The sequence below is a fragment of the Colossoma macropomum genome, unplaced genomic scaffold (genome assembly GCF_904425465.1).
Source record: "Colossoma macropomum unplaced genomic scaffold, Colossoma_macropomum, whole genome shotgun sequence".
NCBI lineage: Eukaryota > Metazoa > Chordata > Actinopteri > Characiformes > Serrasalmidae > Colossoma > Colossoma macropomum.
Window position 1 is genome coordinate 18,807,385 of NW_023494803.1, and position 27,043 is coordinate 18,834,427.

At 37.9% G+C, this 27,043-nt stretch overlaps 1 protein-coding gene across 1 annotated transcript; it reads right to left on the reverse strand.

Moving 5' to 3' along the window:
• Positions 1-2,653: 2,653 nt before the first annotated feature.
• mthfd1b (methylenetetrahydrofolate dehydrogenase (NADP+ dependent) 1b) lies at positions 2,654-26,576 on the reverse strand. Its single transcript, XM_036593799.1, has 27 exons — positions 26,352-26,576; positions 22,257-22,341; positions 19,965-20,024; positions 19,773-19,826; positions 19,458-19,594; positions 18,699-18,799; positions 16,486-16,622; positions 15,967-16,078; positions 13,370-13,497; positions 12,950-13,047; positions 12,497-12,670; positions 11,878-12,014; positions 11,717-11,763; positions 11,520-11,627; positions 11,351-11,425; positions 11,065-11,167; positions 10,817-10,893; positions 9,956-10,096; positions 9,645-9,713; positions 8,889-9,000; positions 8,489-8,628; positions 8,112-8,153; positions 7,905-8,005; positions 5,781-5,958; positions 5,549-5,656; positions 5,192-5,344; positions 2,654-4,190 (listed from the first exon to the last, which is right to left on the reverse strand). Exons 1-27 carry the CDS (start codon positions 26,387-26,389, stop codon positions 4,101-4,103), a joined length of 2,805 nt encoding a protein of 934 aa, XP_036449692.1. The 5' UTR covers positions 26,390-26,576; the 3' UTR covers positions 2,654-4,100.
• Between the last annotated feature and the right edge of the window lie 467 nt (positions 26,577-27,043).

Below are 27,043 nucleotides of genomic sequence, written 5' to 3' on the forward strand. Positions count from 1 at the left end.
ATGGTCCTGTGCCTACAGCACAGTGTTTGGCCTACCAACTGTGAGTAATTAGCAGTGGTTAACATGGTGGTTTAGCAAAACCTCAGATTAACCATAGAACTAATTTAATCCCATATAAATTTATCAGTTTAAATTTAAATTAAACTTCATCAGAGAAGTCACTCCAATCTTATAAAGTCACAGCAGGTGATATCGTTATTCCTGATTTTATGACTTCAATTAACATACTACAACAAGGAAAATAGCAGCGCAGTGCTGCAGGCTCCCCAGAGCTCAGTTCGTCTGATATACAGAAACCTGCTAATCTTCTGAAAGACTGAGCCAGCACAGCTCTCAAAAATCCAACAAAATGTTACAAAGGCTGTGAGAACCCATACCGGAATGGGCGATCTTGCAGGTTCAAACATACTATTGCAAAAGGTTTGGCCTGCTTTAACAAAACTGGGGCCTGGAAACAAAAGCCACTTGTCTAATCTTGAATGGAGCTGCATTAAAGAGATTCAGTGTTTTGATCATAATGAAGATAGATGAATGCAGTCTGATCATGTTCTTCCTATATACTTCAAGAGCAAGAAAACAACAGAAAGACTATAAAACTCCCATCACTGCTTTCAGATATGAAACTCAGCATAACAAAGACAATGACAAATCTCTTTCCAAACTGAGTTTATTAGTTAATGAATTTAACCATCAGCTTTGTAGGTTTTGGCAGGAATGTCTGGCTTGAGCTCCTGGCTCGTCTGGGACACAGTAGAGCCTTTTGCGTCACAACTGTTAGGTGCATTTGCACATGTGGGCTTCTCTATACATGTACATGATATGTTTAGTTGTATAAATTCACGCCCATACACACACATACACACACATACACACACACATGCACATACACGCAGGAGTGCATCTAGAACATTCTGCCCTCTGGTGGTCATCCATAATATTGTTACTTTTCTAGCTACTCTGTTCTTATTTTCTTATCAAAATGTTGAATAACTCTGTACGACAGAGAAAGAAATATGGGTCAAGGACTGCTGGGCTGTAGGGTCAGAGAAAGTGTAGTGTGGAGAATTGCCATTCAGTAACGTCTTCCAGACTTGTCAAATACTACAGGGCACTCCCAAGCGAGGGGCATTTGAGCAAAATCATAGTTTGTATAATTTGAAACATTTTTATATAAAATAATTAATTAATTTCCTGAACAACAGCACACAAAATTTTGACACTGCTGTTATATTTTCTAACACTTTTGAACTCGTTATAGGACTTTACTTATTTATTTATTTATTTTATTTTTTGTGTTAACATTGTAAGAGTTTATAATGGTGCGTCATATACGTTCATAACGTCAGTGAGCGCGAATCGCTTCACTCAGCCAATGAGCTGCTCCGCTCACCAACCAATCGGCTCTCGGTAACAATAACAGTAACGCTATCTACTGCACAAAAAAACTTTTCTGTAAAAAAAAATATTGGTAAGTTTCCTTTGTTTTTTGGTGAAGTACTCCTTATACGTTCCAAAATTAAAGGAAGGCCCTGGATAAGTGGTCAGAAATGATTTTAATGTTTCACTTTTTGCCATTTCTCGCCATTTACTCCTATTTGTTGAGGACTCGCGCGCATGCGCACATTATAGCGTTTAGCAGTCATGCTTTTGATCCAACGGGAGAACCAGGAAGTGGTTGGGCTCTGGTAGGGCGTACAATTTCTTTTTTTGTCATTCAGTGAGGTGTTCAAGAGCACTCGCCAAGTGCCCTTAGTGTGGCCTTTGGCTGCCTATGCAGTGAAATAGCTGCACGCAATCCATGTTTTGAGTTGCCTGCAACATAATTTCCATGCAACTCGAGTTACAAGGCAAGTCAAAGACAATCAAAACTGCATTGTTGATACTTTGTTGATACACCCTGTGGTTCTCCCTCCGTGAGGTGTAATTTACAAATTTGCAGCATTTTTTTCATCTTTCATCTTGTTTTCTAAAGCTGTTTTGACGTCTTTTATCTATCTAAGGTTCTCTACTATATATTTGAGTTTTATTTATCTGTTGTGTGTAATCAGCAGGTTACAGATATTAGCATACAGATACTCCTATTTGTTATTATGGCTCAGGAAACTGAAAAATGAGCATGGCTGATTTCATAATCTTGCCAGGCCTGCAGGTCTGCACATTGGTGACCACAGGGCTCAACACTCCGAATTCAACTCGAGAAGGTCTAATTAGTTGGTGTATCAGAGGTGTTTACCACACTAAACAGTAAACAGACTCCCAGGACAGGAGTCTGACCGTGCGTCATATGTTTACTTTCTGGACCTGAATTTTACACGTGTAACACAGACACGGCTTTTCTAGTGTGGAACCTTTTTCATTTTTACAGCTAGAGGTACAACTTTTCAAACTCAACATTCGTAAGAATCTCCTTGTTGCAGTCACGACAATAACGACTTTGACTGTTTTCTTTTAGTAGAGCCTTCATGTTAAAATCTGACGTAATAAAAGCTTTCTTTAAAAGAGTTCGAGGAAGCAGCATTCCAAGTTTTTTTATCTTCACCGAAACTGCTGCCAAAAAAAGAAACAGCCCACATGAGAGTACGACTATAATAAAAGCATGAGAATGGTAGTGTAGGTGTGGCACCACATAGTAAGAAAGTCTTTTAAGGCTATGGCCAGTACCAAAGGTAATAAAGATTTTATTAAATGAACAAGACATACTTGTCAGTTTCAGGTTGAATGATCTTATAAAAGAAGATTAAACAAAAGGCAACAGATGGAAACAGACTTTTTTTTTTGGCATGTCATGTCAAAATTTCCAGCATAATCATAAACATCAGTTATCAGATGTCACAGTATTAGAGTACATCGCTGACAGCTGCTGATCCCGTCCAGTCTGTTTGAATAAAATGATGTAATATTGAACATCCACAGCTACCTGCAGTGTCTACATCCCAGACAGGCCTACTTAGTCTCACTCCATTGTTATGTTACATACCAATTGCCAAGACATACCACAGAAAGACCAAGCATGAGCCTGAATACATGAAGCAGACTGAAGCAGACCAGACCAGGACCGTCAGCAATAGAGTATGAATCATACTTAAGACAAAAATAGTCGATACAGTAAACAACTAATTTCATTTTTACAATTTAATAAATCTAGAACAACTTTCCAAATCACAGTATTTAGAAGAATGTATGTTACACAGCCTCTAATAGCAACAGCTGGGGGTTATTTTCAGAGCATTTTTTATGATATCACAATCAATCTGAAAAAGACTGCCCCAGCAGGCTTGAATATAAAAGTGATTCACATTTTTCTAATCTTTCACAGCTCTGCAGTGTCCTTATTGCCACTGCTAAGACATAGAAAGGCACACTTTTTTTAACAGCTAGAAAATGATTGCCTTTCATATTTTAATAACAGCACTGGAAACATCCTGAAATGTCAATCTATAGAGTTAACAAGAGAATTCATTCATTTACACTTTGAATGCAACAGGTGTAGTGTGATGTTAGAGGCACTCTACAAAGTTTCACAGAAAAAAGGCAAAAGAGGGACTTTCCAACCATTTCATGTTTACTACAGGTAGTTTCCAGAGGAAACTATGTGGACCTGCAGGTTGCTAAGGTGGCTATTGTGAGGACGTACTGCCGTAGGCTATTTCTACAATATTAAAGAGGAAGAGTGCCAACATAACAACATCTGTTAATAAAAACAGGTCCTAAATTTGCACTCTTGTGTTCTATGAACATAACCACAGCTTTACTCATGCTCTTGTGCAATTTCAAGCACATAGCCAGGGGTGTTATTTGTACTATTACTTGTGTAATGGAATTTAAGAAAAATCATGCTTCAGACTTGCAAAATAGACAAAACTACGTGCATCACCATAAACGGAAATCATAAAGGTGTAAGGTGCAGTTTCTATGTCTATTTTAAACCACCGTTCTTCTTGAAGCTTATAACAGTAACACCTAACAACAGGAGACAGCTCTTATGACAACTAAGAAGACCATCTTAAAACTATGCAAGAGTTTTATTAGAACAGTACATCTCCCTAATTTGATGGGGGGAAAAAAAAAAACATCCAGTACAGGTTCGGTATGGCTCTCCTCTAGAAGAGTCCGATGACTTCTCCAGTCACTGGGTCTAGATCAATGTCATAGAAACAGGGACGTGTTGGTAGGCCTGGTATAGTCGGCATCTGTATTGAAAAAAGATTAAAGTGAAAATTTTGCAATTTCCATTCATTAATAAATGATTATACTATGTTTTCTATGTGAAATTCTCTGTTCATGCATTAGTAAATATGATATAAACAATTAGCAATGTCTTCATTTCTGTAAACAAAGGCAAATGCATGAATGCATGTAATGCAGAGCAAGAGAAACATCTTTTGTCCTTTTTGTTCCACATCTGTCTGCTGCTTATTGTAATGCTTGAAGGGGCATTCTAACCTACAAGTAGCATTTCATATATTGTCATGCTATATAATATTCTACCATAGCATTATATCCCTCAGCTTCTTAGGTTTGACTGAATTCACAATTTTTGTATTCATGTTTCTGTCCATCAGTGTTCTCTCACTACAATACCGAGCATGCATTATGCAAATATGTCATACAACCACTGAGACTCTCCTCACTGTGATAAAGAAATCCTGATTTCTAGCGTAGTCACTCATGTATATTCTAATAAAGACAGACATGATATTCGGCTTCCTAGCAGTAACATCAGCTATCTGTCTACCCTTCTGCATTAGCCAGCTAGTTGCAGTCAGAGAGCCTCTTTAATTCACTTGGTTGTTGCAATGCGTCAATCACGCAAATGACAGAATAAGTGACAGAATCTATGGTGAATGAAAGCAAATTGTAGCCCATTATCAGTATAAGTAATCAGTGTATTATTCTGGCCACCCCTCTTGGTAAACTGGTAAACTATCTAACTTCCTTCATTTAGCTTGCAACCTATATGAACAATCTTAACATGACTAATAAATGTTAAACGATACAATAGCAAAATCTAAAAGTGAGCTAGAGAACTGTCTGCTCTCACTGGCTAATTTTACATGCACACAATAGAGAAACTAAGTTCTTAGTCCAAACTGGATGAAACTGGACTGAACCAAGACATAAGGTATCTAAACTCTTGCAAGGGTTAATGAGCACACAAAGCAATTTTCTCCTGTAGAAGTTCCGTGCTTACCGTGCCAACCAGGGGGTAGAGGAAGCCGGCGCCCACACTGGCGCGGATGTCCCGGATAGGCAGAACAAAGCCGGTGGGCACGCCTTTCTTTTCAGCATCGTGAGAAAGTGATAGGTGGGTCTTTGCCATACAAATTGGCAAATTGCCAAAACCCTACAGAGAGAGGAAAAGGTTAAAGGTGTATGTATGTTGGTATGCATGTATTATTTAAACGGAAACAAAAAAACAAGCATCTGGTGCAAAGAGCTCACAATCATGCTTGTTTACAGACTAATTAAACAAGCGTTTCTGGTTTAGGTGTTCACACAAGGCATCTACCCTATTGCCTAACTTCATGATAGACAGACATGGTCTTACCTGTTTGGTGTACAGGTCTACTTTATGCTGGGCCTCTGGGAGGAGCTCGATGTCATCAGCCCCATAAATCTTCTGTGCAATGATTCTAATCTTATCAACAACGGGCAGCTGAAATATGCCAAGGAGGCACAGCAGAAAGAATCACTTTATAGACACTACTGACAAAAGGTGTACACAGTGATGTTAAGCAATATGACAAACAGCAAGTCATGGCAAGTGAAAACGTTATTACCTCAGTGTCGTAGAGAAAGCTGAAGTTGCTTGGGGCGTCTGCAGCTTTCTGCACAGCCTTTCCTAGCTCAACAGCTCCAGCGCCCCCGTCTGCCCAGTGAGTGCAGGGCACCGCATCAAAGGCTCCAGCTTCTTTAGCCAGCTTACAGATCAGCTGCAATTCGGCTTCAGAGTCTGTCCTGTAGAGAGAATGCTGTGTCTTACGCGCTCAGTGTCTACTCATAGTATTCAGTTAAGTCATTAAGCACACCCCGCCACCGCTTTGGTAGGCAAGCTGCAACTCAGACATAGGGTGCCTCATCACAGTTCCTGCAGCTACAAGCCTGCAGGTGAATGAAGACCAAGCAAAATAGCCAGAATGACCATGAAAAAGATGAAAAGATACGTGAACACTTTAGATGCAGTCTACAGCAAATGCTGCAAGAAGAGGATTAGCTCCTAAATAATATACATATACACCCACAGGCGACTTCATTAAGTACACCTACCTTGTACATACACTCATTGTCCATTTTATCAGCTCCACTTACATTTATAGGAGCACGTTGTAGTTCTATAATTACAGACTGTAATCCATCTGCTTCCCTGAATACCTTGTTAGCCTCCTTTTACCCTGTTCTTTAACAGTCAGAACCCCACATGACCACCACAGAGTAGATATTATTTGGATGGTGGATCACTTTCAGCACTGCACTGACACTAACATGGTGGAGTTTTATGGAGTTTTTAATGCTGGATCATTTATGTCTCAATCACTGTGTTGCCGATTGAACTTGAAGTTGCCTAACCAAAATGATGGCTGCATGATTGCGTGACGTCATCAAATACAATGAATATGCACTTCAGTTTACAGTCAAAAGATCTACTGCAATAGCATGATAGTAAGACAACATCTAAAGCACTACTGGAGCTGGATTAGTTTCACCACAGTATGTTCTATAATGTAATGTGTATGGGATCTGACAGGCCAATCATCCCCAAATTATCACATCATAGCCCAGATGTATGTGTCAGCATTACACGACAGGTGAATGCCTAGCCACGTCTGTTGAACTGGATTTGTTGTTGCATTTCAAAGAGGTGCATTCAAACAGGCTTACTATTACTAAGGTATTCAGCCCATTACAGAAAATAATTCACTCCTGAATTACTTGTCAGATATCACAGATGTTCACTGAATTAAAAGCATCTATATGTGGCTTTACATATATACACATGTAAAGCCACATGTTGATGATTCAGCACTAAATTAATTAACCTCTTATTCACCAGGGTATATTTTGGTCTTTCCATCTGAATTTACATGACCAAATCGTAAGGCATCTTATTCAGTAACTGCATGAAATAAATGTACATTTTTATTTTATTTATTTTTTGTAAAAGTTCCCCTCAAAAAAACAGAAAATGTGTTATGATCATACACATATTGCTATATGCTTACAATTTACTGCTGAAAGCCAAAAATCTTAGACACTCTTTGAATTATTTTATAAAAATAATTTGTACAGAGCAGATCACTGAAGAGATGCCATCTGTTTATAGTTTATAGCCCAGATTTGTGGAAAAATGGGTCGACTTTCAGTAGACAAAAAAATTCAGTGTTGAGTTCAGCTTCTTCTACTATAAGGGTTTAAAATTACATTACTCTTCTATTTGACTGGAAAGAATACAGTTACAGCTCTCATATGACCCCCACCTTTTGAATGTAGCTTATGAAATACGAAAGTTATGAAGAATATGACAAAGTGCGTTTTGGAACCACCGGTGGTCTCAAGGAGTTGAAAAGGTTAAATTCATATATTTAAATCTGTAGTCTAATAGGACACCACAATCCATTGTCTTCTTAGTGCTAAAATTGCAAGAGTTCTTCTGAAGTGAGATGCACAAACAGAAAACTTTATTAGGTACAGAAAATTTTCTTTTGAAGGAGTAGTTTGTATTCAATCTTATCGCAAATTTTTCAAAATTTCAATATAAATCATCATTATAATATTGTGTCATGATGCCTGTAGTCGATCCTACACCTTTAATTTACCCAGATAAACCTAATCCAGCTCAAATAGGGCTTAAGACTTAACATGGAAAGAGGTCTAAAGGAGGTTTTTATACATCCATAGCTTCTTACTTGAAAGCATTGACTGCTACAACGACTGGTACCCCAAAATGCTTGGCATTTTCCACCTGTTTCCTCAGGTTGCTGCAGCCTTTCTCCACCAGCTCAAAATTCTGAAAAACATCCAGAATTTTTGGAAGTTATTTCCTAAAATGCAGAAGTAATTTTCACATGTAATACATTTGGGGTATATATTGCACACATATAAAATGTTTCTACCTCTTCGGTGTATTCCTTCGGTAAAGGCATTCCAGCTGTGACCTACAGAAAAAGACAAATACTTCAAATACACCCCAGAATATCAAAGTATCTATCAAACTAAAGAAATGCATTTTGACTGGTCAATTATTTTATAGTACAACCCTTTGCTCACAGTCCAGTCCTTCATTACCAGAAAAGAGAATGAAAAAAATTCTGAAATCTGAATAACTGGAATCATTACTCATCAAGACTAAAAAATAATAGAATTAAATTTTTTAATATAGCTGTTTTCATTATAGCCATCTAGACCAATAACACTTCATCATGCATTTAAACTTTGTGCTAATTAAAACATCAAATACAGTTCACTAAATGCCCAGTAGTAGTCCACTTACTGTTGGTCCTCCACCGTGCATCTTTAGTGCTCTGACTGTGGCCACCAGCACCACCACGTGAGGCCTCAGCCCAGAATAACGGCACTTAATGTTGAAAAACTTCTCCATTCCAATGTCTGCACCAAAGCCTGCCTCAGTCACTAACAGAGGGAAAGGACAACAGAAACAAGATAAGAAATACACAACAGCTAATTTTCTATCCTTAAAGAAACTAATACAATATGTGGTTCAATATAGTAATTTACTAAACAAGCTTAACTTGGTCACCATATTCTATTCTATTTACTATAATATTAACATATATATCAAAGCAGGCAATTATGTTTATGTGCAACAGGTGGCGCCAGTACGACATGTAGCAGAACCTGTGAGTTTCAGGCACTTATTAATTCATGCTTACCTACAAATCCATCAGGCCCCACCAGCTTCAGAGCAATTTTATCAGCCAAGATGGAGGAGTTCCCATGCGCAATGTTGGCAAAGGGTCCGGCATGAACAAACACAGGGTTTCCCTAAAAAGGTGGGAATACATAGTGGAGTGGGAGTCAAATAATTATTCACTAATTGTTTCTTTCTTCTCTATATGTAAAGTACCTAAGAGAATGACATAAAACCTACAATTGTTTAAAAATACTATTACAGATCAACATGAGTAAAATGAACAGTAACTCCCATCCAGGGTCTGACCAATTAAATATTAAATGTTTAGCTCCTCTTTAAATCTCAACCTAAAATATCAGCATAATTACAACAATTATTTACACCTATTTACACAAAATTTCAGCATAAATCAATGGTTAAGAAGTAAACAAAGTCATTCAGAGTGGTTTGCTGCCAAATGCCCCATTACAGAGAAATTTACTCAGGGTCAAAACTTGTGGTGGTGGTGACAGGAACCAGCGCATAAGTACACCTCCTATTTGGGGAGTGACCTAAAATATTGCACTTTTCAGCAAAATTTTAGCACTATTAATTTGCTGAGTTTAAAATATCTGGAATTAAAAAAATATATATAAAATGTGTGTTTGTACACATATAAAATATAAGATGTAAAATATGCATATAATGTTTGCAAAGGCCACATTTTATGTTAACTTCATGCTTTGTTAAATTCAGCAAATAAACACATTAATGTAAAAAGTGCAGGTTTTCATACCTCTAATGTCTGCATTAGGTTGGGTTTGATGGCGTCTTTCATTAGAACTGTCAGCGCTCCACACACCCCCTGAAAAGAGATGAAGAGGGAATTAAGCCCAACACTGTAACTCTCTATGTGCAACATTTAGGCTCTCAAGGCTAGTTTTCCCATACAGAGAAAAACGCTATTGCTGAGCGACATTTCAAATTTTCCTTTTTTTTCCCTTCTAAAATTACACTTCACACATGTCTAGAATAGAATAGAATTGCATTAGTTTTTTCTGGAAATCACCACAAGCTACATCTGTTCTTTTCTACTGTACTACTCACCAAGTCTTCAGTAGTGATGGGATCTCCACTACAGCTAGTGGCTACCACCATTTTAGCAAGCCTCTGCCTCATGTCCTCCATACTGCTGGTGAGAGCCAAGACAGCCATGATCTCACTGGCCACCGTGATGTCAAACTGAGCCTGCAAAAACAAACAACACTTGGCTCACTGGATCCACAAAAACCACTCTAGTGCTCAACAGCAATAATAAGACAGTTATTTTTTATATTGTTTAACTGACCACGGTCCTGGATATCAATGTACACTACATGGCCAAAAGTTTGCATCCGGTTTTTCTAACCGGTGAATTCAGCCACTTTAAGGTGCACCTATTACTGACAGCCATTCAATTGCGCCCACACAGCTTCCATGATCTCCATAGAAAAGAACTGCTAATGGAATGGGATGCTTAGCTGCAAGCCACACAAGCATTGGCTCGAGGGGTATACAGTTCAACAGCATTGGGCTGTGGAGCAGCAGAACAGCGTTCTCTAGAGTGATGGAGCTCCAGCAACTTTGGGGTGAGATGAAGTAGCGTTTGTGATCCAGAACTAATCATCCACCATCTGTACCTGACCTCACTAATGCTCCTGTGGCTCTGTGTGATTAAATCCTCACAGCAATGTTCTAACATCTAGTGTAAAGCCTTCCCAGAAGAGAATAGGCTGCTACTGAAGCAAAAGGGGGACAAACTTCCTATTAATACCCTTAATTTCAGAAGAAACATTGCATGAGCAGGTGTCTACAAACTTTTGGACAGTGTATATCTTGCATTATTAAAATAACTATGGCCCTACATGGCAATATATGATTTTAATTGCATGCTGTCATTTCTATTAGATGTGGCTAGGTGTAACTCACTGTTCTGGTATGGCCTTTCTCGGTGGGAGACTGGCCAACAGTGATTTTCCGCAGGAAACGATCATTGGTGTCCAAAACTGCATTGAGGGTAAAATAAAGAGGAAAACATAAGTTCAAGGGTAGAAACATCTAGACAGCAAAGATACCTGCATATTTCATCGTCAGGTATAAAGAGGAAGAAGGAGAAATCGATGCACTGCAACTGTATTGCACACAATACTACATTCTGAGCCACTAGTCTTCTATACCTCTCTGCCAGGTGATGGATTCAGGGTCAATGTCCAGCCGGGCAAAGCGAGTGATCTCCTCCTCAGTCAGCGTGGAGGGGTCAGTCTTTTCTATGCCCAGTTTCTTCACACATCATTCACAAGAAACAACATTACACACAAGCAATGGAACAACATTAGGAATAAACAAAAGACTGGAGAGTTAACTGCAAATTATATGGGAAAATGCAGTTTAAATGTACATTCAATTACATTTTTGGGAGCTCATTATTTGGGAAAAGGACACAAATGATAAAATTATTCATACTTTTAGTCTGTTGATCTGCACGGGAGAAAACTTCCTCTGGCCTTCGCTCAGCGGCACAAGGCGGTTGAAAAGTGCCTGCGTACAGTAGATAGAAATACCATAGAAAATAAAACATTACTGCTGTTTTCACAGTACCTGTGGACTATAACTGAAGAATGACAGCTCTTACTTTATCAGACTGAGTGGCCTCATGGAACATACGGGCATCAATGGCAGCAGCTACCAAGTTGTTTGCAGCTGTGATGGCATGGATATCACCAGTGAGGTGAAGATTAAACTAAAATAAACAAGAAAACACTGTATCTTAAATGTTATATTAACAATGTTTTGGAATTTGGCAAAACAGCCCATGAAAAGCCACAGTACCTCTTCCATGGGAATAACTTGAGAATAACCACCTCCAGCAGCACCACCTATTGATAAAACATCAGAGTTGAACAATAATAATATTGTAGCACGCTCCAAGATATATGAGGACAGCATTACGGCTAGCAAACCCTGCAGCATGACCGAAAGACTTGACTCACCTTTGATGCCGAACGTTGGGCCTTGAGATGGCTGGCGTACACAAGCAAACACATTGCGATTAAGGTGAGCACCAAGCGCCTGCACCAGTCCTATTGTAGTGGTGCTCTTTCCCTCTCCAAGAGGTGTAGGAGTAATTCTAAAAAGGCAAAGATCAAATTATTTTGAATTATACACAGTCGTTGCAAAAATGGGAGCATTCCTGTTCCAAGTTATATGTTTTGTTGATGTCCTAAGTAAAAACAAGTTCACACATGCTCTACAGAGAACACACTACCGCAAAATGTAATGCACAATTACTCTTAATTTGCTGAATTTAACACTTTGGGAAAAGATAAAACATTAAATGTGGCCTTTTCAAAACTTTACTTGACTACAAAACGTTTTTCTACCTATGGTTGCTCAAATTTTAGCATACAATTGTATCATGTTTACAAATGAATGATGATAGGTCTTTGTGAATGGTGCCAAACCATGTGCAATTTATTGTAATATGTACAATAATGCACCAGTAATTGAAGAAAATTGCTCTGCACAATGCACAACTCTAATGTATGTATCTATTTATACATACGTATCAGAAGGTAATACTTGATCTAAAAAGGTTGTCATATTTCTTACCCAGTAACAACTACGTATTTGCCATCAGCTTGGGCCCGCAGTCGCTCAATAGTTTCCAGTTGTACTTTAGCCTTGGTCTTGCCATAGAGCTCTACTTCATCAGAGAGCAGCCCGATCTCCCTGGCCAAACGGTCAATTGGCTTGGGCACGCAAGAGCGAGAGATGACAATATCACTAAAAAAACAAAGGGAAAATTAGGCTAAATACAGCTAGGGGACACTCCAGAATTGCCTAGAAGGTAATCTGTGTCACAAAGAAGGATTTAAGACAAAATTATTTTATTAAAGAAAATACTTTATAGACTCAGCAGAAGTATTAGGTCAGTTTTAGCACAAGAGAGGCAGTATTACTATTAATGTCCGCCAACAGGTGCTGCCATCAGTCCGACTGATATTTTCTGGTAGTTTGCTTTTTCTGGAGGAACAGCTGCTTTAGAGAGAGAAAGACTCAAACCTTGGAACAGGTCGTTGCAAGTTGAGTTTGGTATAAGAGATGTTCCATTTGCCTGGTTCATGTGCTTCAAGGAAGCGCTGAGCACTAAGAACGGTATTCTATGAGAATAGAAAGAAAACAAGGGACATATAGCTTAAGTGAAAAACATGGAGAAAGCATGGTGTAGATCCAGCTCCATCCTGGAACGTTAAGTAAGAGAGACTAAAAATAAGACAAACTTGAGGCAACTAAACAGTCACTCAAAACAATAACAACTTTGTGTTTCACTTCCTTCAGTTGTGGTAGACAATTAACTCTTTCTATGAAAAAGTCAAAGCAGAATTTAGAGTCCAATAAATTTGCCCTTTGTAAAAACATGGAGTCATCAAGATGCATGTACATGTATTTAAACACAGTTCCTATGAGAGATGAGAGGTATACCTGCATGAGCATGGCAACAGTCATGGGACCGACTCCTCCTGGAACTGGTGTGATGAAGGCTGCCTGCTCTTTAGCTGAGGCGAAATGAACATCGCCCACCACCCGCTTCCCATTCGCCTTAGTGCTGTCTGTGAGAAGATTCAAACACATGCAAAAGAGGTGAACGAGAGAAAATCAAGCAACGGTAACCACTATTCAACTACATTTTAATGTCATTTAAGGCACCCAATAAAAGCAAAAACTCCTCACCTCATACAATTCTTTGTCAGAATGTGAACTAGTTAAGCCTATTTGAAACACTGACTCAAATCCATTTATATATGCAGTAAAACACTGTCTGTTACATATGAAACATTTACGTATTTAGCAGATATTCTTAGGTGAACATAGCATTAAGAGACTTGCTCGTAGACTTCTACTGGTAAAGCAGTAGCATTCCTGCCTGGACAGGGAATCTTTCACTGAGAAAGCTGCATCCTGTGTCATAGCCATCTGTAGCCAAGCATGCACGAGAGCACAAATGGGCATGTTTTTTATGGGTGTAACAGTACAGTAGATAGAATGCTCTTGCCCTAACAAATCAATTCTACCCAATCAAGGCCTGGGCTCGACATTCATTTTTCCACAGACTTGTCTGAATGGGCAAGTAGAACATCCGAAGCAGAGTTTATACAAATGCTTTATTTAAAAAAACTCTTTTTAGGAAAGTATATTCCAGGACAAATCTACGACAATTTCCATGACATAAAAGCACCTTTTCCTAACGAACAGTCATCTTAAAATGACACACAATGGACAACATTCTTAACATTAGTCAACAATGAAACTGTTGAGTGACACTCTGACTCAAGCATTTCATGACAAGTTCTACTAAAATGTCAGTGGTACCACCTTACAGTAAGACTACCCTTACAAAGGGCTTATTAAAGATTTAAAATTAGTTTATTAAATGGTTAATAATTAGGGCATAAACATTTTAAAAATCACAAGCAGTTATAAGCAGTTCTAACAAAAGTGAGCTGTTATAACCGTTAAATGTCTTCCAGAGCATGTGGGAACCATGATTTTATATATACATTTACAGTCTTTGTGCAAAAACAGCCATTACATTTAACAAACAGAGGTTACCTATGCACTTGTGCATTAAAGTATTAATTAGAACTACTGTGGTATGCATTCATCAGATACACACACAAGTCTAGTGCTCCAAAATGCCAGAGGAATTCTACTTAACATTCTCATGACAGCTTTCAATTAACAACAGTGTCGACAAAACACAGTGCCTTTTTTCTGTTTTGTTAGTGTAAGACCTATAAAGCGAGCGAAACAGGTATAGGTGGGTTAGTACTGATTCAAAAAGATCTGAATTTTCCTTTTTTTTTTTTTGGGCAGTGTTTCAAAATGAAGGCAAATGAAAGCGATATCAAGTACACTGCTCACAGAATTTTCCCTTCTGTCCCAACTTTGTTTTACTTGCCCCAGGCAATCACTAATATTGAGCACTGATGGCTGGCTTTTAGTGTTAGTTTAAGTGTACATAGTTACAGTAAACATAATCGGGCAGTTAGCACTCTCCTTAGATGCACTGATAAAATTTTTTTCAGACCAAGTACAAAGTACATTTTTTTGAGTACTCTCTGATACAGAGTCTGATACCATACTGAATTACCTATGCAGAATTAAGTATTTTTTAGTGTAAATGAGTGTGATGTGCCTTAACAGTTACAACATTAAAATCTAGCTGTTTTTTAAATGAAACGTGTTGCTATCTGTGCTATATATGCCTTGGATCGAGTAGCGCTACAGTGGAAACGAGCGAGAAAAGCGCTTTTCATTTGTGTCTTTCAACAACAGTCTTTGTAGCACAGCATCAGCAGGAATCACATCCAAGGCTAGTAGATCTGAGGAGCTCACGTGTGGAATTTATGTTTTCTCAGAATCTTTTGTTTGGCTAGACATCCTCTGTGATTTTTATAAATCTTGTTCTTTGGTGACCATTGTGTACGGGCAAAGCCTCTGACTTACACATTCACACTGTACAAAAATGCTTGTTCCATGCTAGGTGAAACGCAGCTCTACAGACAGCTCTGTCTATTAAGTTTCAAATAAAGCTCGACACTCCATTTAAACCATTCAAAATAACATGATGCAAACAGAGTACTGAGCAAATACACTGAGAAACTGATACAGCAGCTTGGCCAACACTGTGCACTGAAACTAAAGCAGGCAGTGATGTGGGAATCTGCCAAAGTGGAATGTTTAAAGTGACCAACGACTTTGTGTCTGACTGTCACAGACTCAGTAACACTGCTCTGTACGTGCAGAGCCCCCTTCACTCTGATTGTTCATTAGCGCGGCAGTGCACACTCAGCTTACGTCACATGGTATCGGCTGGTATCGGAACGTTGGTATTGGTGAATTTTTATGAGTACGAGTATGGCAGCTCATGAGCAATATCAGACAACACCCAATACCAGCATTCGTATCAAGGTATCCCTAAGTCTCCTCCAAGATACAAGAAACAAAACAAAACACATGGAAACATGAAAAAAGAATTATGCATGTTCCAGAAACATGCTTTCTACCACCACACCCACCTGGAATATGGTTAATACCACAGTCGATGACTATCGCTCCCTTCTTAATCCACTCTCCCTTCACCATCTCAGGCTTTCCAATCCCAGTCACCAAAATGTCTGCCTTTCCCACCTGTGAAGTGGTTTACATACATGTATAAATCTTACTGTTCCTCCATTTCCATGTTATAATATATAGTTATTGTGAGAATATAGGCATTTTCAGCCAACAGGTTAGCTGACAATTCTTGACAGCAAAAGAAAGCTAAAATATGTAGCCAGAATATGTAATATGTAGGCAGCTCACGCTGTTCTGCCACTACCCAGCTGGAACACTGTATTAGATTAATATTTCAACACCTGTTTTTTTTTAATATATATTTTTAATGAGTTTTTTTTACTTATTTTTTATAAATCTTTTTTAATGTGTTGGGTTCTGCATGAGGATGCAATGCTTATATCTGAGCAAATCAGTTTTAAGTGAAGTATTCTTTTTGGTGTATTCTCCTTTGCATGAATCTTGGACCAGTTGATGTTTACCTCAGCAGCCAGGTCAGCAGTCTTTGAGTGACAACTTGTCACGGTGGCATGATTCCAGAGCAGGAGGTCATACATAGGTGCGCCCACAATCTTACTGCGGCCAATTACAACAGCCCTTTTTCCTGCCACAGACACGCCTGCAAGAAGGCAAACATTATTCAACCACAAATTCCCAAATGACGGCACAATCGCTATTAAACTTGACTGGAGCTTCATCTAAATTCTAATGGATGTATTTCATGGTACTGGTAAAACTTTTTCTTCTATTGGGGCTGTCAACTCAGCTGAGAAATTAAGTTAGAATTTCACTTAGTTTGTTTATCAAGCATTCGTATATATTAAACATTTAAATACTTCATTCCTGCGGTAAACAGCAGTCTTAAATTCTTAAGTGGTCACTCAAATATCAAGCACCTTCAATAAATATTTGAATAACACACCCAAAAAAAATAAATATTCACAGTATTCTAATGTTATACAATCGCGTTGCAAACAACATGACACAAGAAAGCCATAACCAATACAGCAAAGGCAGTAAAATGTTTTTTTTTGCAATACTCAGTTTAAATCTCATTTTAAAGCATAGTAAATAATGTATTTGAGTGCTTTGATTTGTTTTTTTATTTGTTGCCATAGTGATAACAAATAAAAGCTAATGGCTGAGATTTTCCACTGCATTACTGCTGCTGCGTCCCAAACCACATACTAGCACAATTAGTAGTATGTGAAAAATAGTGCAGTACTATTACAAGTGCACTCATTAGTGTAGTAGGTAACATATACACATGTGTGATTTGGGACACAGCATTAGATCAGCCAGTGAGGCACAGGCATGTCAAACTGGGGACCTTCTGAGCCAAAATGCTGTGGATATGAAGGCCTTGCTAATGAGCTGATGAGCTGAATCCGTGCTGAAGGCTGCAGTGCTTTGGCGTGCAAAGACTGGAGCTTGACACATGTGGTCTAGCAGCTCCAGCAGCTGATTACAGCTTTGCTATTTGGCTCTTTAGCTGCTTATTATTTCCTGATTAAGGATCCATTTATTGAGATAAACTACTACATTTATTGAGCTAAACTTCTCTATAATAATATAACATAATTTAATATAATGTAATATAATATAGCCATTTTATTAACTGTTGTAAAATCGATCCAGTCTAACAATCAAGCAAATCTTCTCCTCTTGGGGTTTTGCATCTAAAGCATCCACGTCTCCATCTTTTTGCAGTTATTCTGGCTACTTCGCTTGAACTTCATCTACTTGCAGGGTTGTAGCTGCAGCAACGGTGATGCGAGAAACTATGTCTAAGTTAACAATAAAAAGAGGAAGAGGAATCTACTGCACACCAGACCAATCAGGAGACAGTGACGACACTCAGCATCTTACTATTGCTGTACTATATTAAACCCAGACCACGAATCCATAGTAGGTGACTAAAGTCTTTAAGATAGCATATTCTAATCCTGTTTTTACCTTAGCTAATGTTATTAGCATAGCCATATCGTATTTCACCTGATACTTAGCTTGAAAACAGCAAGTTTGTGTAGTTAGCTGATACAAAACCTGATAAATTCACTAACTGATGCTAAATGTTTATCCTATGAAATCTATACGAGTGAAGTGTACAATGTGCTCGAGCTTGAAGTGTACCAGCATTTTTCTGCAACACTTTCTACGTACTGTAGATGTGCTTTGTCTGCTACCTGGTGCAGGAGAACCTCTGCTGGAGCAACATGGAGCCTGTCTGGTGTGCAGTACTCTTTAGCCAGCTTTAGAACTCTTTATGTTTCCTTCTTTAGAGTAAACAGATAAAAAACTCTGACCAAAATGTAAGATGTTGGCTCTACACTGCCCTCTGGTGGAGCACAGAGCTTAAGATATATGTATAATGCTACAGACTAGCTTAATTGCATATTGAAAATCCTGGTTTATTATTCATTTTCTTAAACTTTCATGACTCGTACTCATCTTCATTAGCTAGGCAGCTAAACCAGCAGCTTATTTCACTACATTATATGTGTATAAACATAACGTGATTTTTATCTTATGCTACAGAGCATCCATGTTTGGAAAGCCTATGGCAATGACATATGGCTGTGTCTTTACGGCGCATAAAGATGTTACTGATGACTTACAAAGGAGTCATCAGCAACACCCCTCAATCACAAGCTGTTTTGATGAAGTAGCGCCAAACAGAGGAACTGCCACCTACCTGTCTGTTTAATGAGCTCCATACAGCCATTGGGAGTGCAGGGAATGAAACAGTCTCCAAGATCACCACGGGCCAGCTTCCCTGCATTAATGCTAGTTAAACTATAAAATGCACATATATTATTATTATTATTACTTTTATTATAATGTTACATTCTATATTATAATGTTACATACTATAGTATTGAAATGTACAATATTATATTAAAAAGGTATTTTTTATTTACCAGTTTAAACAATGTCCTCATCATTTAAAAAGTCCCAGTCTTGATTTGTGTACATTGTGCACACATATGCGAACATAGACAGCTGTTTATTAAGATTTTCTCACGCTCACAGTAATATGTAAAAGTTTGAACACCTTCAATCAAACTTTTTGCTGACTTTCTTAGTAAAAATAAGTTAACACTTCCTCTACAGGAAACAAACTTATATATGGCATTTTTATGTAAATTTCAGTGCACAATTTCTACTTATTTGCTTAACTTAAAACATGGGAAAAAATAAAATATAAAATGTGCAATAATTTCTGCGCAGGCCATTTTATATATTTTTTTTTCTCAATATGTTAAATTCAGCAAATAAACAGTATTTCTGTATTAAAATGTGCAGAAGTGTGTTCTCTGTAGAGGATGTGTAACTTCTTTTTAAGAAAATTAACAAAACCTGTCATTTGACCAGGGGATGTCCAAACTTTGGCATACGACGGTAAGGTATGATGACACTGAAGTGTACAAAGCCAGAGGGTGTCCTTCCTTACCCATCCACATCCTTCTCTGGAGCCACAGCATTGGTCACCTTCTCTGTGTTAATGCGATGAACGGAGTCCAAAGGAAGCTGCACAATGAGCCCATGAACACTGGAGTTCTCGTTGATGTCTCTGATGCTTTGCAGGATCTGAATGTGTGGTTATTAAAGAGAGAACTGACAGTCACCATTTACCTTATATGGAGCTATAGGCTTCTTAGTAACTAGACTGCACCACAATATGTTACAGCATGAACAGACAAACTAATCTCTATATCAAATTAACGACCATTGAAAAAAAGCTGATATTTTTAAGGGGTTTACTCACCTCATCTTCAGTAGCAGTCTGGGGAAGCCTCATGTGTGTGGCATTGATTCCAATCTAAATTCAACACAAAAATTGCAGGGAATTGCAGCACATCAATGTTGAGTATTCAGAATCTGAGTATCTCCCTCTCATTAATAATCATTTATTGATGAAGCATGGACAGGGACGTTTTCTGCCTGTACAATTTGTTACCTCAGCGGCAGCTTTCAGCTTCACGCTGATGTACAAGTTGGAGTCTTCTCTGTTTCCCACCTGCAACACAAACATGACGCAGTGATCAGTGTTGGGGAAAGCTTGGCTACAAATAACTAAGATATAATTTTCCAACACTTTACATCCAAAATCAACTGTAATTCTAACGCATAGCACATATTTCATTTTGACGGCTAATGTATATAAAAATATAAGTTATCAGCATCGGCCCAGAATTCCCATATAGATGCATACCTAGTTAATATGCAGCTGTGTTAACCGAAAACTTTTTTTTTCCCGAAATATGGCAATAACGTACTTGTAGATTACTAAAATTTAAAAATAAAATGTCCCTCAGATGTTTAACACAGTATGTTTCTGGTGTTGTTCAACACATAACCTCTCTACTAGCTACACCTGTATGCAAAAGTTTAAAATCACAGGCTTTTCTGATTTCTGTTTAACATACTGGAAAAAACTAGAACAAAATATAAATGTGCCAAATTTTATGTTTTATCCCAATATGTTAAATTCAACAAAAAACAGTAATTGTGTATTAAAATGTGTAGAAGTTGTGTAAACGTATTTTCACTTAGAAAATCAGCAATACATGTCATTAAACCAGGGGCGCCCAAACGTCCTCATTAAACTCTAAATTTAACATGCAAAAAGAACACAGTTAGCCAAGCTGAGTATTGTTCTGCTATCTGGATGCTAGTATGAAATGGTTAATAAGAACTTACTGGACGATTATCAGGCAGTAACACTATCTTAACCTGCACAGCTACACTAAATGAACATTTCAAAGACATCACAATGAAACAAGATGTCGAAAGAAAAACACTCACTGAGCTCATGGATCACTACAACAATACAGATCCATAAAGATTATATCAATAAGTCTTACATCATTTTGCAATATTTATGATTATGGATTCTAAAGCTCAGAATTTTGGACAAGAGAAGTACTCGAGGTTCTTGCCAACTAAACTCTAACGTCAGCAAAGGGACAAAGGTGAAAATCTCTTACTTAACTAACTAAAGAATTTGATTTACCCAACACTGACATGACATATAAAAAAGGAAAAATCTGTATGCTGTGAATGGCTTCTGAAATAAGCATGTAGGCCAATACTAAATACAACGAGTCTAATTTAATAGTTACATCTTTTTTTTCCCTCAACAAATTTAAAATACCTGCACCAAGGCCAAAGGCCCATAAACACAGTAATAAAAAAAAATAATAAAAAAAAACAGCAATGGATAGACACAAAAGGCACTGTTTTAAAAGGCACTGTAAAAGCCCAGGTCACTTACACAAAATAAAGGTGCCATAAAGGATTGAAGAACCACTTTTGGATCGCTAAAGAACCTTTCAATGAATGGATCATTTTTGTAAATGTGTATGAAGAACTGATATAAAAGTAACATCACAGAAAGTTATTGAATGAAGTCATTACAAACGTGCTGCCTGATATCTGAGACATTGGTTAGGTTTGAAAAAACTTAAAGAAAACGTATTGACATTATAACTTCTATGATGTGAAGGTACATGCAGTGTGCTGTAAAACAAAACTGCACCCAAAGAAAACTTATTATCCAAAATTACTATTATTTTACCATTATCAACATTGCATACAAAAGCTCCGAAAACACATGCAGGTCCACTGGTAGTTTTGGACAGCAAATAACGTGTCTACATTTGCACTGCATATATCAAAAGCCCTGTCTCCTATCACTACCACTGTAAAGAAATCTGGGTCTGTAAGCTCCAAGAGTGCAACATTTCACATTGAATTATTCTGAATGACTTTCTCAATGATTGAACTATGCAGAATTTTGAAAATTCCCTTTTAAACCTTTAAATGGATATATCAGGAAAATCTGAATTTCACTTGCTTTTTGAAATAAAGGAGTTTGAAGTAACATGTAAACATTGTTCATTGTTATGTATTAAAATGTACCAACAGAAACAGCTTGTTTGGTCCTAAAGGATAAAGAGAGGTTGGAAAATGATCATGTAAAGGTGAGTTATGTCCAATTTTTCTATATAAAAACTTTTGCTGTAAAATAGCTGGTTAGGAAGACAATTTGGCTGGTAGGAAGGCTGCAAAATCGTCCCATTTTAGTGTGAAGAGGCTGTATGACCTCACCCTGTCTATTATCTCTGTGATGATGACTAAGAAAGAAACATTATTTATTTTTGCATCTTATAAAAATATCTCCCGAGACATCACACTTTCCTCTTTTTACTAGGAGCCTTTTGTGCCAAGTGAACTTGCTCTCACTGACCTGTAGCACCACAAGGCCTGGTCTGAAGTTTGGATCTTTCTCCTTCATGGCCTCCACCTCCTTCTTCAGCCTCTCCCTTACCTGGCTGGATTGGAAAAAAAAACAAGCAACAGTTTAAACAATGTCACACCACCAGGTCAGTGCTCTTACACAGAGTTCCCTGACACCAATGTAGCAATAGAGCCTCTCATACTACGGAGCAATGGCGAAAGCATAGCAATTAACTGTTCAAGATCAACAACTGGGGTCAAAATGTTCCTTAGTTTCTGTGGCTATAAAAGCAGATGAGTTCTAAACAAACTAAGACCCTCAGTTTGCTTCAAGCCTCTTTCAACATCCCCACTGCAAACCATTTACTCAACACATCAGACTTGCTCTGCACACAGAACGATGGCTAATAAATGTGGATTCCTTTGGTCAAACATAAGAAAGCTCACGTCTGATCATTTGTGAGTCACATTTGTTCAGGTAAAAACAAGATTTTGACTTGAAATTCAGGATTTCAAATCAGGGCCTGTGTCAGGGCTACAGTCCAGATAAAAGCCAGAAGGTCTCCATGGAAAAGGTCACTGCAGATTTCCTAACTCTAGAGCAGGGCAATATGGCAAAAATGTAACATCACGATACTTCAAGACGTTTTCACAATTCATGATGTCACAATATTTATTTTTCAGACATCTGATAAGTTGGACCAGACAAAGTAGTGCCACATTTAAATACTACAGATACTGTAGTGATGTGTATTTAATATTTTACTTCCTGTGATGCACTAAATCCAGTTTAACAGGACAAATGATGCTCTCTTTGTAATCAAACATGCACTTGAAAAGTGTTTAAGTATGAACAATATCCATAACGTGTTCAGAAGCGCATACTGTGAGACACTGTGATGTCTTAATAACGTCATATTGTCATACTGCCCAGCCCTACGTAACTCTTTCACAGTAGATTTAAAAGTCATTTCTGCTTGTTTTGGAGGAGGCCTCTCAGTTATTATGCATTTTGTAACTTTAGTAACATTGATGAAATATATTTCTATGGAAGTTGGCATGATTTACAAAACCAGAAGCCAACTTCATCAGCAAGCAAGCATGTCTACATTTATAAAAGTGTTTTATTGAGTTTAAAAATGGCATGCAAGGTACTACTCAGGCCCAGTTTCAAGAGTATAAAATTAATATCGCCATCTCAACATCATTTGGGTTAAGTGGGACTGGAAAATTGTTCTAAAGAGCAGTTGAGTGCAATGCCTCCGTCTGATGTAAATACAAACTGATCTTTTTTCTACTATTATAATAAACAAACAAAACTTATACACAGTCTTTTCTCCACATGTTTAAATAAAGGTTGTTTGCTGGTTGCGGATTTAATTGATTCTCTCCATCATGGCTTAACTGGGTGTTATTTGTTTATCAAACATTTCCTGAGAGCAGAAAGTTATTATTACCATGTTTTCAATTAAAAATAAAACGGGTGTGTGCTGTTCAGTTTGTATTGACAACAACAATACAGCTGGCTTTTGAAATTATAGACAGACAAAAAGAATATTTTACTTTTATGCTTCTTGTACAACAACTGTCTAAAAACACAGCTTGATTTCTTGCTTTTATTTTCAGTGCACCTGAGGAGAAAGGAGATCTTGTGTGGTAAACTGGTAATTTGATGCTCAGGAATTGCTCACAGTTTGAGTATGTGACTATTTTTGCACTAGAAAAGTTATTTTAAAGGATTTCTGTATTGTTGTTCAATACAACTAAATAAAGAAACGAATGGAGAGTTTTTGTTGTTTGTTTTGGCCAGTTGACTGTAGATAAAACACGATCACAATGCTTGACAATGTTTTGAATTTTTGTTAAACTTTCCATGTCATTTTAGTTTTAATTCAGGGGGCAAATGTGATTAAGAATCAACATTAGATCAGGAGGCTGATTCTGTGAAATTAATATTGACAGTTTGATTCTGATCTTCACAGCTGAATCTGGTCTACCTGTAGGTTCTGCAATGGTCTGTTACTCAGCTGAAGTGCATACTGGCCACTTTAAAGAAACCTCATAGTAAATCCCATGTAAGCCTGACATTACATAACTACATTACTGAGCTCAGTCAGCCTAAACTGGGTCATTGTTTCAATGATCTAAGAAATCATTCAACTATCACTGTTCAAACCCAGTCAAGAGGAGGAAGCGCTGTACTCTGATCAGAGCCATGGTGTAGCCAATGAGACCAAATCAGGTTCATTGATTCTGTTTTATCTCTCTGTTAAAACCTGATGAGCACAAAGGTCAGACTGCAACCAAAAGGTCACAATACACAGTGCATGCAAACATTCTGCAATCAATAATAAATTTTACAGGTTCCATTTCTTTCAACAGAGTCATAGTTAATTACCAAAAGCCGAAAGACGTCAGGGGAACTTTAAGTGTTGAATTAGTGGGTCAGTTGCTGTGTAATTACAGCCAAATCAGTCATGCGAGAGACCAAATAAGGAAAGCATGAGCTGCTCAGTCTTGTGACCAGCGAAAGTGACTGACACAATTGTGACCACTGAAACTAATCAAAAACTCCAGGGCCACAAAGAAATAAGAAAATACAAAACTGTGATTATATTGACATCTATTTTGACTGTCGTATGTCTTAAAATTTATTGACAAACCAGAAGTGTGGCATAGTTAAAGACTGGCCTGTGATATTATTAAACTATTAGGCTGGTCAGCTGACAAAGTGGAATTCCAGGAAATTATCAAAATTTCTGCATAATACACTCAGTGAGACGTAAACAAAGTCATTCAGAGTGGTTTGATGTGAAATGGTGGATTGTAGAAAAACCTTTTGTTACAGTGGTATCCATAGGAACCAGAGGTCACAATGTCTACAACGCACATATAGCCACTTTATTTACTATCCAAAATTAATCATGATCATAGACGTGTCTTTAGTGGTAAAATAGCGTATATATCTGACAAAAAAGTTTTCATTGGGTACAATTTTACCTTGAATTCATTACAAAAACAGTTTTAGGCCAAAATATTCTCTCATCAACAATGACCACCACTGTCAACAATTCTAACTGGTTTACGTCTAGAATGGTGCATTTCACAACAAACCACTCTGACTGATTTAGTTCACAACTTCACCAGTTAATTATAAAGAAATTTTTAAAAATTGGTGGAATTACCCTTTCAAAGCCAAGGCAGCCTATTTGATAGATTTCAGTCTGTGCTTACAAGCAGTACTATTCATTCATTTAACTTTTATGAACTCAATTTGCCGCAAATAAATAAATGAATAGATTTTGGACATCACTTAACAAAAACTCGATCTCTACATGTTTACATTTGTGGGTTAATTTTCTCTGTATCCACCAGAGGGCGCATTAACGCCAAACTGGCCAGAGACAGTCTGAAAGATTCACTGGTCTCTCTCTCCGTCGTCCTGCACAAATATGAACAAAGTCTGTCCATAATACACTTGCCCTCTTTTTAGAAAGCTAGTTTCAACGAACAGCAGCCTCTTGGGAAAATTTAGGCCTTGCATTGTTGGCGAATCCATGCCAGATTGTGCTATCCAATCAGCCTGCAATAAAGCCTATAAAACACAGACTACAAAATGACAGTGACATAAACTCCGATTATAACGACAAACATATGTGCCCTATTTGGCAAACAAATAGGGCGCATATGCAGGCCAAGGACGCATACAAGGATTGCACTCACGCCCTTACTAGACAGAAGAGGTGAAAACTGCACCTCTGAGTGACATAGACTCGATCTGGACGCTGCAGGTTTATGCAGTAGTTAAGTTAATCTGAACGCACCACCTTCATAATCAAGCGCGCATGAGCGCTGCACGTGGCTGTGGAGTTTCTCTCTCCTCTTCACTTTGTTTCAGACATCTAACTAAATACACAGACTTCACACAACTCCAGGCTTTTAAATCTCGTTTAACACAGCGTCTATTTTCTCCACATTTAGGAAAACTGGTCGTAAAAGACCTCTGAACGACTCTCCTGCATTGTGAACCGCAGCTAGCTATCTCACACTTCATAGCCGAGCTGCCACTGCAGAGCGCGAAACGGAAACATGAGGAAAAACTTACGCTGAGACTTCTTTCCCGCTGATGATTTGGGCTGACATCCTGGCTGCTGTGGGCTCTCTTAACGGAGAATGAACTTGTCTGCTTCTAAACTTTTCCACCAGCACTTTTCAGCAGACACCTTTCACTCTCAGAAAACCGTAACGTACTTAACGTAGTCTATGTGTTTCGACAATGGGTCCCTACGGCTGGAGAGTCAACATTCACCGTAAACGCTTCATGAATACCGCTGGATCCTGACATTAACAATGTAGGCGTAACGCTCTGCACCAATCAGGCGACTCCTTACAAGACCGTGTTGATAGGATAAGGGAGACCCACTTCAAAATGTTAAATAAGATTTACTCTACAGAAACTTTTCTGGCAAAATTTAAGAATGATGTGAACGTAAATTACTCTTTTTTGACCCAACCAGGAGAAGACATTTCCCATTTTGTCTGACATTGTCATTATACTAGAAAGTATTTTTCCATATATTTCCTGTCTGGCTGTTTTAAATGTGAACGCATGTAAAATCAGATGTATATATGTGGTGAATGTGAGGCAGTTTAATACTCACTGTCAAAAGGTGAAGCAGTAGACGCGTGCACAGACATTAGAGATTTTTTGAATGTATCGAAATGAACCAGAAAATACCATTTTCCGCTGAAGGAAATGCTCTTTTATTGAACAAAGCAGAACAGGCCACTGAATAA